We start from the raw sequence: 12,617 nt of genomic DNA, 5'->3' as shown, positions 1-12,617 counted from the left end.
CCAGCACTGCCAAGCCCACCACCAAAAGCCACATCACATTTTTTAAATTCCCCCAGGGATGCTCACCACTTACCTGAGCAGCCTGTTACAATGCTGGAGAAATCTTTCCATAATAATTTTTTCTAATGTCAAATTTAAACCTTTCCTGGCACAGCTTGAAACCATTTTCTCTTGTCCTATTGCTTTATTATCTGGAAGAAAAGACCAACCTCCATTTTACTACAACCTCCTCTCAGGCAGTTGTAGAGAGTGCTAAGATCTCACCAAGCCTCCTTTTCTCCAGGCTAAACGCCCCTAGCTCCCTCAGCCACTCCTCATAAGATTTGTGATCTAGACCTTTCACCAGCTTTGTTACTCTTCTTTGGACACACTCTGGCACCTCAATGCCTTTCTTGTAGTGGGCGTCTCTCAAGCACAGTACCCAAAGTGTGGCATTTGTATCACCAGCAAAAGCCTCAGCACTAGCTCAGGAGACTTAAAGACGTGGGATGTGGTCTGAAACATCTGCAAAATTAGTGTCTTCTGTCTTCTCAAGGAAAGCTGTGCCTACTTGGTTACAACATCTTTCCTGAAATAAAACTGAAAGCCTGAGCAATTCTGCAGCCTGCACTAAGCTTTCACCAGTGTAGCTGGCTCCAGGGAGGAGAGAGCAGCAGAAAAATAAATTACCCTACTGGAATTCATTCTGTACTTGCCACATGCTTAAAGTGCAGCTTTTCTGTCTGGGTATTTTCATAAGCAATAAGGTTGCAGACATAGCATTTTTCATGCAATTTCCCCTGCTTTGGAGTACACAACATGCACTGTCTTTATGGCTGAATAAAAGGTCATGACTGGCCAGCTGGTAACACAAAATTCATTTTTACACTAATGGCAAGGTATTCTAGCTTTTGTTTCATATTGCACTGACTGCACATCTACATAAACCTTATGTCTGTTTGGTTAAGTTAAGCCAGAGGGTGCTGATCTTTGTCTTTACAAAAGAGCTGATTTAAATTTATTGAACAAAGCTTTTTATTTTAAAAGATCAAAGTCAGTGCAGCCCCCTGCAGCAACAACTTAAAAGTTTCTTCAACTACTCAGATTAATAAAATACGGTAACTGGGACTGAACAAGCAGGAAAAAAAAAAAAAAAAAAAAAAAAAGGAAAAATAAAAATAAAAACTCCTTGGGGGCTTTGTTTATCCTGAACTTTGAGAGGCACATTTTTCTTTTCATCAGTCGCATTGAGTGTCCTGACTTTCCTGCCTCTGAAAAGGCAGGAATTGATAGCAGAAGCAGCATGCACAGTTTTAGAAAAATTTCTAGAAGCTGTTAATGCTGTGGGTAAAAGATACAATACAGTGAAGAAAACCTGTGAAGAACTTGCCTCTCTAACTTCCATGTGCTAGTTCCAGGTACTAGTGAACTCCTACTTGATAAAAATATCAGTTTGCATATGAAATTTCTTGGTATTTCTACAGAAAATAATGGTAAAAAACATGAGTTGGAAACTGTTGCTGTAGTGGAGATAGACATTTCATGTCTTCTGAGAGAGCCTGTATGTCACCTCCTAGCATCTGACTTCGGGGAAATTGACTTGCATACCCATTTTTGGGAGGCCAATGGCTAAACGCCTGCCTTACATTTCACTGCTGAAGTTTGGTTGCAAGTATCTTCCTCACCTCCCAGACTGACAGCAGCACTCACTACTGCTACACTGGGTGAGCCCCATGGCTACACCTCGTGCTATGGCAGAATGGGGTCAAACACGCACCAAAATTCACTCTTTGCACCTGTCCAGAGGTTATATCTGGCAGGCAGCCCAGGAACATGGACCAAAAGAAGCTGTAGCATGTTCCAACTTCACCCTCAAATAAGAGACTGACGAAACTGCACCCAAAGTCTGTTTTGACTCCAAGGAAACATTTCCAAGAGGTCTATGTTGCTTCTACATCTCTTCTACACAATAAATCCCCATTAGCACTTCAGCCTGGATCAGGAGAGTGCTGTGGCAGCTTTTCTCCTGATCACCCATCCTTGCCATGCTTTGCTTCACGTTCTGAAGCACTTGTGGCATCTATCAACTGGATTCCATCCAGACAAAGCTAAACAAAATAAAGATCTGGTGTACTTACTTAAGGAGTGCACTTACTGCACTACAGCTGCTAACATGAAGCCATTCAATGTGACCAGATTAGAGCTGCTCTAAAATAAATCTCTGAAATACATGGAGGGCACACACTAGGTCCCCTGTGCCAGCTCCTCTGTGCTACGGATCACCCCTACTTGTTCCAGGCCACCTGCTAATGTAGACACAACCCAAAGAGGCTGCACTGCTGCTCTGTAAGCCTCTCACTGTTTAAATGGGTGAATAGTGCCATTTTAGGCACCATATGGTATCCCTGCAGGCCTCCAGCTGCCACTCTGCAGATCAACAGCTCAACCAAATGTCTCGTGTCATATCTGGCAGCCCCATGCAGACATCTCAGATACCTTAGGGAGACTAACTGCTGTGGATGTCTATGTTTAGACAACTGAATACCATTTTATTTTAGCATCTATTCCCCTCTAGACCAGAAAAACTGAAGCAAATGAGATTAAAAATGAGACAGGAGGTGCTTGAAATACTATGGTGTGTTCTATGAAATAAAATACACAATATAGAATAAATAAAATAATAAAATGGAATTTCTGGAAAGCTTAATTTAAAACTCTTTTTTAAAATAAACTAAAAAGTGTACAAAGCTTAATCTGACAACAACAGAAGTATTGTTTTGTCCTTCAAGAAACAGCTGAATTTTATAAATTGCACTTATTTTTCAGTAAGGGCTGAATTCACTGGCTTTAATAGAATAATTGCAAAGCTTTAGATTCAGTTTCTGTTTGTGTAATTTACTATCCTAATGCCCCATATGCTCTGAGGACTGCATCATCAGAGTGTTTGCAGGACCATATCCTAAAGCTAGTAAATCAATAAATTATCAAATTACTAATTTTGCTGGGATAGTAATAAATGAATCAGGCTTTGGCATGTGTTCTGTTCTGGAGGTGACTGACAGAGAGCAGCCCCTCTGTGTTACTGGCAGACTCCTGGTGTCCAGCATGGGCTGGCTGTAGGTAAACAGGGATGCTCTCTGGGCTGGCCACACTCAGGACTGCTTGGCAGAGGCTGGTGGCCTCCCTCACACAGGAGGTCTTACACAGCGAACACCCTCCAAAGCTGCAGAAAAAACATTTTTTTCTGCCCAGGATCAGCCTAAGTTTCTGAATCTGCATGGAAATTCTTGGAGATTACAGGCCTTTCAAACACTTAAACAAAAATCCTGACCTCTTGTGGCCAGCAAACCATCCAGCCAAATTTCTGTCTGTTTCTAACCCAGGTGATGCTCTTGCTGGGTGCAGGATGGCCATTTGTGTATTCTTGCTGCTCCTCTCCCAGACCTGCCTGTGTACCAGGAGTCATTGGCAAACCTCACATTTGAACATCTCTGAGGGCCCAGAGGAGGCCACAAATGTGACAGAGGGCTGGAGCACCTTTCCTACAAAGGCAGGCTGACAGAGCTGGGGCTGTTCAGCCTGGTAGAGAAAATGCTTTGAGGAGACCTTAAAACAGCCTTCCAATACCTTAAAGGATCTTATAAACAAGATGGGGAGTGACTTTTCACATGGGCAGATAGTGACAGGACAAGGTGAAATAGTTTTGAACTAAAATAAGAAAGATTTAGATTAGATGACTGGAAGAAATGCTTTACTGTGAGGCTGTCGAGGCACCAAAACAGGTTGCCCAGAGAACTTGAGAATGCCTCATCCCTGGGTGTGTTCAAGTCCAGATTTAATGGGCCTCTGAGAAACCTGATTTAGTGGGTGGTATCTCAGCCCACGGCAGGGGATTTGGTTTGGAACTAGATGATCCTAAAAGTCCCTTCTAACCTAAGCCATTTTCTTGATTCTGTGATTTGTCCTAAATGTAAGTGAAGCGAAGAAGAAGTGAAGTCTTCTTAGACACAGTGGACAAAAATCTGGCAGTTATGCCATAGAAATGGGAAGTATGGGAGTGGTTCTGCACATCAACATTCTTCATGTGGCACACAGCTTCCTGCAGACCTTTAATTCTAACAAAGATATGAGAAAGGGAATAATTGTTTTGTCTACCTTGTTTTGCTGTTCTCCTAGTCTGCATCAGTAGCTTTGGGTTATAGAAAAATTTAAACCATGAATATCTTCTGTATGTGTGTAATAATAATGTCTGATGTCATTTTTTGCAGATATATATTATCAGCAGCATTTCAAAAACGAACCTACCTTTATAAGAACTCAGCATCAAAACCCAGAATCTGACTTCATGGGCAAGTTTGAGTAAGGAGAAAGGGCAAGTGGAGTTTCTCAGGCTGAGTGATCTTTTACCTGGATAAGCTAAGGCTACACAATATTCAGGAAAAGCCCATATTTGCATCCTGATCATTCATATGAAGTAGTGTCTTCTATACAAGAATTTCCTCTATCCAGGACTGAATACCTGAATGCTTTATCTAAAATAATTGGAGCATGAACAAGCATGCATTTTCAGTCTGCATGTATGGCAAATCCAAAGGCTGCTGAAACACAAATAACATACGAAACAAAACAGCATCTATTTCTAAAATTTATAAATTTATAAAATGCATAAATTATATATTAATAACATACTCAAAATAATTAAACAGTATTTTTAGAAGCTTTTCTTTGTATCACCTTGTATACACAGGCTGGATATAGAAACTACTATACTGAGTATATTTTTATTTAGAGGACAGATTAATTGATAATTGCACTTGCTTAAAACAGAAAAGTAAGTGGAAGTGTTTTAAATCAAATTTACAATTTAAGATTTTTTTTTTCTGGAACTGCGGTTTTATTTCTGACCTCACAAAGGCTTATGTGTATGTTTAGTTTTACACTTAGGAGTAACAATAATTAAACTAATGTACACAAAAATAAGCCTTTGCAGACCTGAAGTCTTGATGTAGCTTGCTTTCACATTCAATCTGTTCAAACACCTACACAAGAAAGGAAAGATGAACTGAAAAGGTGCAACCATTCCCATTCTCAGAATCTCTGCAGTTTTTCATTTCACATTCTCTCAAAAGAATACTTGTTCTCATTAACAAATATTAATAGGATAGAGAAAAAGTTTTGTAAAAAATATTTTAGTGATCATTTATAAGTTTTTTGATTTTGGATTCCCCTCAGGTTTCTGTTTCCCATTTGCTGGCATTGTCTGGTTTCCCTCTGGAAATAATTGGTATTTCAGTTGCATATATAAACAAGCTTGGACTTCATTACTTAGAGCCCTTGGTGTTTACTGGCACTCATTTACAACACTTTTTTTTCCAGGATGCCCATCACAGCAACAGCTGCTCTTCTTCTATTCAAAATAAAAACAACAATGGGCACTGGATTTTCTGTTCCTAAATGTTATGATCATTTTATTGTTTTAGTGTTGATGATATTTCAGGCCCTCCTTGGGCATCTAACGCTCCTGATGCACTGCAGCAAATTTTGGTACACAATGGATTGGGGAACAGCTTCTCCTGGTGATGAAGATACAACATGTCAGCATCTCAAAATGTCCTGGTGTGAAAGAGCGCTCTAAGGTACTTCATGTATGACTGTAGTGTGTTTGTTTCTTTACTAAGAATGTTGAATGATGTGAGTAGCATTTTGCCTTATGCAATGCAGAAAAATACAGCAGCAGTCACAAAATAGATAACCCGTACTGATTTCTGTTGACAGAATAAAACCATATTCAGTATTTCTGTGAGACAAAACACATCACTGTGCATTTTCAGGTACCAAAACCATCTGGGCAATAAAAAGTATCTTTTAAGTGCAACTTAAAAAACTTTTGTGCAGTAGCACAAAAGTGGCTTTCAAAAACCACAGTGTTTCTTAATTATTTGCAGAACAGTCGTGAGAACCTCTTCCTTGGAGGGGCTGGCATCAACCTCTTGGCATGCAGGATTCACCATCCTTCTGTATGACTCTTCAACTCTAAAATACAAAACAAAAGAAATTAAACTTCAAAATGCAGTGATATGAAATGAAATTAGTCATCAGTCTCAAAAGAGTGCTTGCGTTGAAGAGACAGAGGATAGAAAATCTAATATGAAGCTAAGAATGAAATCTACTGCAAAGAGCAATAAACCATTAGTACTATTACAATGTAAATCACAAAGCGCATAGTTTCCTTGATATTGATTCCCAGAGCTCCAGCCATATTAAGATGGCATGGCATAAAGTATTTCTTTCATTATGGCTTATCACTGGATACAGTCTGGCATACAGTAGAGTGGACAGTCTGCTTCTAGCACCTCAATTAATTTTTTTTTCAGTTTCTACTAAGGTATCTCTGAATTATATGGTGTTGCATTGTGTATTTGTGCTCATTGACTGATCTCAGCTTTGTCTCACTGGATAACAGAGTTGATATATCATTCAGTACCTTCTTCTGATCAGTTAACCAGAAGAATAACAGCATAAAATACAGGATGAAAACCTCTTCACTTAGGCTATAAGCACAATGTAGAACTCTTCCACGTTTAGCCTTTGGGGGTGTGAATGACGATTTTCTATGTTCTCATACAGAACATTCAGGACAGAAGTCACAAGACAAATCAAGGAAGATTCTGGATGTTCTCATATTCATATTGACGTAATTAACAGGTACAAATACCTAAAGGCTTTCTGACACATATATGAAGTAACAGAATTAAAATTCAAAGGATTCTTAAATGGCAGTATGTTCCCTAGCCAACTCATTCTTCTGCAGGTCCCACTATATGAGCTGTGTTTCCACACAGAGTTTCTGCCATAATTAAGCAACCAGAGAATCACAGAATCATAGAATATTAAGGGTCTGGAACGAACTTTAAAGACCATCTAGTCCCAATCCCCCTACCATGGGCAGGGACACCTCCCACCAGGCCAGGGTGTTTAAGGCCTTATCCAACCTGACTTTGAACACTGCCGGAGTTGGGGCATCCACAGCATCTCTGGGCAACCTGTTTCAGTATCTCACCACCCTCACAATTAAAAATTTCTTCCTAATAGCTAAGCTAAATTTTCCCTCTTTCTATCTGTATCCACATCTACAGTTCCTGATGAAGAGTCCCCCTCTGGCTTCCTTGAAGGCCCCTTCAGATACTGGAAGGTTGCTATGAGCTGTCCACTCAGCCTTTTATTTTCCAGGCTGAACAGTCCCAATTTCTCGGTCTGTCTTCATAGAGGAGGTACTCCAGGTTCTCTTATCAACTTTGTAACCTTCCTCTGAGTTTGCTCCAACAGTTCCATGTCCTTCATATATCAGGACACCAAAATTTGACTCAGCACTCCAGGTGGAGTCTCACAAGAGCAATATATAGGAGGAGAATCTCCTTCAACCTGCTTGCATGGTGCTTTTGATGCAGCCCAGGGCACAGTTGGCATTCTGGGCTGTGACTGCACATTGCCAGCTCATAATGAGTTTTTCATCAACCTTCAAGTCTTTCTGTGCAGGGCACTCTCAATCACATCTCCATCCAACCCGTAGATGTGCTTGGGATTGCCAAGACCCAGAACACTGTACTTCCCTTTGTTGAATTTCATGAGGTTTGCACAGGCCCACCTCTCAAGGCTTTCCAGGTTCCTCTGAATGGTGTCCCTTCCCTCCAGTATGGCCACTGCCCCACACAGCTTGGTCTTGTCAGCAAATCTGCTGAGGGTGCACTCACTTATTCACTGTCCATGTCACCAGAAAGATGCCGAAGAGTATCAGCCCCAGTAGTGACCCCAGGGGACACTAAACTTGTCACTGGTTCCTACATGGACAATAAGCTGCTCAACACAACCCTTTGTGTGCTGCCTTTCAGCCAATTCCTCATTCACTGAATGGCCCATTGATCAAATCCATGTCTCTCCAATCTGAAGATGAGGATGTCACGTGGGACATTGTCAAACACTTTGCAGAAGTCCAGACAGATGTTCAGTTGCTCTGCCCCATCCACCAATGGTAAATTTGTCAGGCAAAATCTTCCCTTTGTAAAGCCACTTTTGGCTGTTGCCAGTGACTATTTTTAAGATATATCATCACCAGAAATTTAAAAGCCTAAAGGTAGATTTCAGCTTAGCCTGTAGATATGGAAACCAATATCCAGGTATCTCTGCTGAGGTATCTACACAAACACTAGGTATTTGAGTTTCCACCTTAGACAAAGATGATCTAACCAATCTTTGGCAGAGCCTAGACAACAATTCAGCACACCCTGAAGCAGGATACCTAGGGTGCCATTCAGTTGCTTAAGTTAATCTACCTAGTACTGCTTGAGATGCTCTAAATATCTCATTTAACTTCCAGTTCCTAGGCCAGAAAGTGTCCACAGGTTCTGCATCACATGTCATACCAAAAGGCTTAACTTTGGATCACTTAAGTTTAGATCACTGAGCTCCAAAGAAGTGGTGAGATACATCACTTTAAAGTCTCCATTGAATGTGTTGACTCTACTAGTACCTGAGACACTTTGCACAACTAAAGACATCTACAAGAGGACGTTTAAATTTTATTCTCCTAATCTGGAGCTCAAGTCCAGAATTTCCTGGGAAGCTGTGTGTTTCAACTTCTCGATCCCCAGTCCTGGAACTCTTAAGTCCATCTCCTTCATGATCTCACTAAGAAAGATGCTAAAATAAAAGCAGCAAAGCAAAATAGGAGTATTTTAACTCAAAGCTCCTTTACAAGACAATTAAATTATACATCTGCATATTTTCAACACTTTTAATTAGAAGTGACAGAATTTACCCTCCCTGACAGCCATGCATTCTTTATTAAAAAAAAAAAAAAAAAAAAAAAAAAAAAAGCTTATACAAAGGAAACTCCCGTCCCAATAATGTGAGAGGCACATTTTTATTGATCCCACAGGAGCCAGGATTGCCTCCAATCTCTTATTCCCCATTAAAGGGTACCTTTGGCGAAACAAGCTGTTAGCTTCTAACTCCGCTTCCTCCTTTGTTTTCTGCAGCCCCCGATGCTGAAGTCTCCGGACTCGTTCTTCAGGGTCAACAGTCAGGAGAAGAACAAGATCAGGTTTAAGCAGATCTTCAGGCCACTGGTAGACCTCATCTTGAGCTGGTGGAAGATCCTGGACTTTCCCGCTTGTTTCAGTGGCAATTGTGTAGGCAGCTGTGCTGTGCCAGTATCTGTCAGGAGAATACAAAATGGAGGGAGAGAAATTTTAAAGACAACATTAATTCTTCAGTAATATAGGAGACAGTTGGCATTATAAAAACAAGTCAGTAATGATGAGATAGGTGACACCATGGCTTTGAAAAGAAATCCAAATAACAGTTCTGTGCTATCCATTATTTCCTAACAATGCTAATAGTGCACTATTCAGAGTTGATGTGAACTATTAATTAAAACATTATGTAAAGACTTTCAGATACTCCTATCAAAATAAAGTCTCTCCATATATTAAGATAGGTCAAAGAACAGCTACAATGTATCTCAAAATCCTTTTCTCTGAGTCCCCTTTTCTGTGGTCCCCATCATACTTAATGCAATAGATTTGGTAGAGAACATGTAGTTTTCACAAATACCTGAATGAACACAGGCATTACTGATGTTACTAACTTCACTTGCATTTAACATTCTCCCCACTACAAGGCAATGTGTTTGATAGATTGCAGTGGGTTTGAGGATGGTTGAAAATAACACTCACAGGCACACAACATATGTGTGTGTGTGTGTTGTAGCAGGAGGTTACAGTACACGTACTGAAATAAGCCAGAGGGTTCAAAGTACATCTAGACTTTTTTATTAACAGTAATACTGTAAGCTGCCTACACAGTTAGTGAAAACCAGGAATAACGCAAAGAACCCCAAAAAAGTGAGAAGCGTATATCTGGTTTCAAAATCACAAAGAAAAAGTCTGACTAAAACTCTGTCATTCCCATCCACCCATATCTCAGGCACGTCTTAGAGACAGCCATGACCAGCAGCCCACAGTCTCCTCTGGTTTGTCACAAAACACTGATTTAGCTCAGGATGCACCATCTGGGCCTCCACTTTCCTGACTGAAAATGTAACAATTTTAATGTCTCTTAAGTTCCCTATTTTACTGTTATCATAAATGTTACTCTTTAGAAAACATATTATTTATCTGACTCCCTGCAGAGTGCTTCCAAAAAAAACCCCAAACAAACTACAAAAAACCTCAAAGTCCCTTAGAAACACAGAGACAATCACTGACTGCTTATAACACTGAGCAACTGTATGATGGCACTGATATAGGAGGGCTTCTTAAATACACAAACCTGTCTATGATCACAGGTGCCTGGGTGGATGCTTTTGCTATCTCTGAAGCCAGAATGTAGTTACCCGCAGCATAAAATGCTCTTTTAATGGGTGTTGGCTCATCATCAAATACAGTCCTCCACTGGCTGATGCAAGCTGGTGGGGACCGCAGCAGAATGCCGTTCAGGGTGTCCTTAACAGCCTGGGTCACCGTGGTTTTGCCTACATTTCATTTACAGAGAGAAACATTCATTGTATTATTTACCAGACACACTTGAGTTTTAAAAACTGAAAAACCCTCCTGTCTGTTCATGTGGAGCACAGGTTCTGACATCTGAATATGTAACCTGAGCATCTTGTCATAAGGTTTTCAGCAGAAAATGATTCTGAATCTGGTTGCAGGAATTACTACTCTGCTTCCTGCTCTCTGGGCCTTCCAGCACTTCCTTTAGCCAGCTTTCAATTCTTCACTCCCTAAAATGCATTAGGTGCATGGCAGTTTCTCTATACATTCATGGCAATTTCCCTATATATTAATTTATGATATTTTTCTAGGTTGTAATTTATGTGAATATTGCCATGCTGGTCATTCAGTTCTTTCTTCTTATGGGGATTTTCAGTTCCCTTTAACTGACAAGTCAGAAAACAAAGCTAGTCAGAGGCAAGTAAGATTTCTCTTTTAGACAAACTGCTGGCAGTTTCCCAGACTATCACTACTTTAGTTCATTAATTTGAAAACTTCCCAGTGAAAATATGTCTCATCATCTGCACAAGAAGTTTCATTTTCAGTACTCCACTCTGTATTCTTCCATTTGTAATTAAACCACTGGAAGTAAGTTAGCATACACTAATCTTTTACGAGTAAGAGAAGACAGATTGGCATTTGTAATAATTAATTTCTTATCTGTCACAGGTTTCCAAGATTTTTTAATTTATTTTATTTTAAAGCCTTATGCCTGATAAAAAACATAGCAGTTTCTCCTTTTAACAATTTCTCATTTGTGGTTCTTCAACCACACATTGCTCTTACCCGTGGCATCCAGCCCCTCAAAAACTATGACGGGATAATCTCCTTTTTTTTGGTGCTCTGGACATTTCTCCAGCAGGTCGAGTACTGCTTCAGCCTCTGGGATCTGTGCTGCACACTGCAAGGAGAGATCATCGAATCACAGAGTGTGTTGGGTCGGAAGGGACTTTTAAAGACCGTCTACCAACCGCCATGCAGTGCTCCAGACCATCCTAAACTAGATCAGGTGTCTTAGAGCCCTGTCCAACCTGACCCGGAATGCTTCAAGAGATGGGCCACCCATCATCTCTGGGCAACCTATGCCAGCTTTTCACCACCCTCATCGTAAAAAACTTCTTCCTTGCATCTGGTCAGAATCTGCCCTCCCTTCGTTTAAAATGATGACCCCTCTGCACCCGCCCGCCCCACGGCGCGAAGAGCCGCACGCCCGCGGTGCTGACCTGGCGCAGGCGCTGGCGGAGGGCAGCGGCCGAGGGCGGCAGGGCGCGGACGGCGGCCCGGGGGCGCGGGGAGCCCGGGGCACAGCGCCGCAGCATCGCCGGGCCCGGCGCCGGGAGCAGAGAGCCGGGAGACGAGAACCGAGAGCCCGGGAGTCGGGAGTCGAGAGCCAGGAGCGCAGAACCGAGAGCCAGGAGCGCAGAACCGAGAGCCGGGAGCCGAGAGCCCGAGAGCAGAGAACCGAGAGCCGGGAGCTGAGAGCCCGGGAGCAGAGAACCGAGAGCCGGGAGCTGAGAGCCCGAGAGCCAGGAGCCGAGAGCCCGGGAGCAGAGAACCGAGAGCCGGGAGCCGCGAGCAGAGAGCCGGGCCAGCGGCAGAGCGGACGGGGGCGGGCGGAGGAGGAGCCAGCGGGAAACGAAACTGGCCCGGCCGGCCGGGAAAGCGCCGGTCCGCGGGGACCGGCCCGGAGCGAGGGGCAGCTCCTCCGAGCTTCTGCCTTCCCCGCCCCGCGTCAGTGGCAGCGGGTGAACGGGTTCGGTCCCGCGGGGAATGGCTCTGTGCGCGGATGGGCGCCAGCAATCACGGGATGTAAGGTCCCAGCCTCGGGATCCGGTCTGCCCGCCCGCCAGCAACAAAGGGTCACATTCCCACGGGCTCTCGTGGCCGAACACCGATGATCGTCTAAAAACGAAAAAATAAAGGGAAAAAAATAGAAGTCTAAATATGCTGCGCTGCTTAGGACTGGCCCAAAATGCCAAGTCCTAACCCAAACTGGGCTACTTTGTTGAGCTGCAGTGCCCAAGAAGCGCTGGGCTGCCAGGCATATCAATAACTTGACCCATTTATTTGGTTATTCAGTGCCTT

General features: G+C 42.4%; 1 protein-coding gene across 1 annotated transcript; it reads right to left on the bottom strand.

Annotated features, from left to right (window-relative positions):
• Positions 1-4,685: 4,685 nt before the first annotated feature.
• On the bottom strand, positions 4,686-12,287 carry CMPK2 (cytidine/uridine monophosphate kinase 2). Its single transcript, XM_066314850.1, has 5 exons — positions 11,756-12,287; positions 11,319-11,433; positions 10,309-10,510; positions 8,959-9,192; positions 4,686-6,012 (listed from the first exon to the last, which is right to left on the bottom strand). The coding sequence occupies exons 1-5, from the start codon at positions 11,849-11,851 to the stop codon at positions 5,892-5,894; spliced, it is 768 nt and encodes a 255-aa protein (XP_066170947.1). The 5' UTR covers positions 11,852-12,287; the 3' UTR covers positions 4,686-5,891.
• Between the last annotated feature and the right edge of the window lie 330 nt (positions 12,288-12,617).

This window comes from Sylvia atricapilla, chromosome 3 (genome assembly GCF_009819655.1).
Source record: "Sylvia atricapilla isolate bSylAtr1 chromosome 3, bSylAtr1.pri, whole genome shotgun sequence".
NCBI classification, from domain to species: domain Eukaryota; kingdom Metazoa; phylum Chordata; class Aves; order Passeriformes; family Sylviidae; genus Sylvia; species Sylvia atricapilla.
The sequence above is the reverse complement of the archived record's forward strand: the minus strand, read 5'-3'. Positions and strand labels throughout refer to the sequence as shown.

Coding starts and splice junctions, on each gene's coding strand:
- CMPK2 (XM_066314850.1), bottom strand. CDS start 11,851: ATGCTGCGGCGCTGTGCCCCGGGCTCCCCGCGCCCCCGGGCCGCCGTC. Junction 11,434..11,755: donor TCCGCCAGCGCCTGCGCCAG/GTCAGCACCGCG, acceptor CTCTCCTTGCAG/TGTGCAGCACAGATCCCAGA. Junction 6,013..8,958: donor AACAGCTTGTTTCGCCAAAG/GTACCCTTTAAT, acceptor TTTGTATTTTAG/AGTTGAAGAGTCATACAGAA.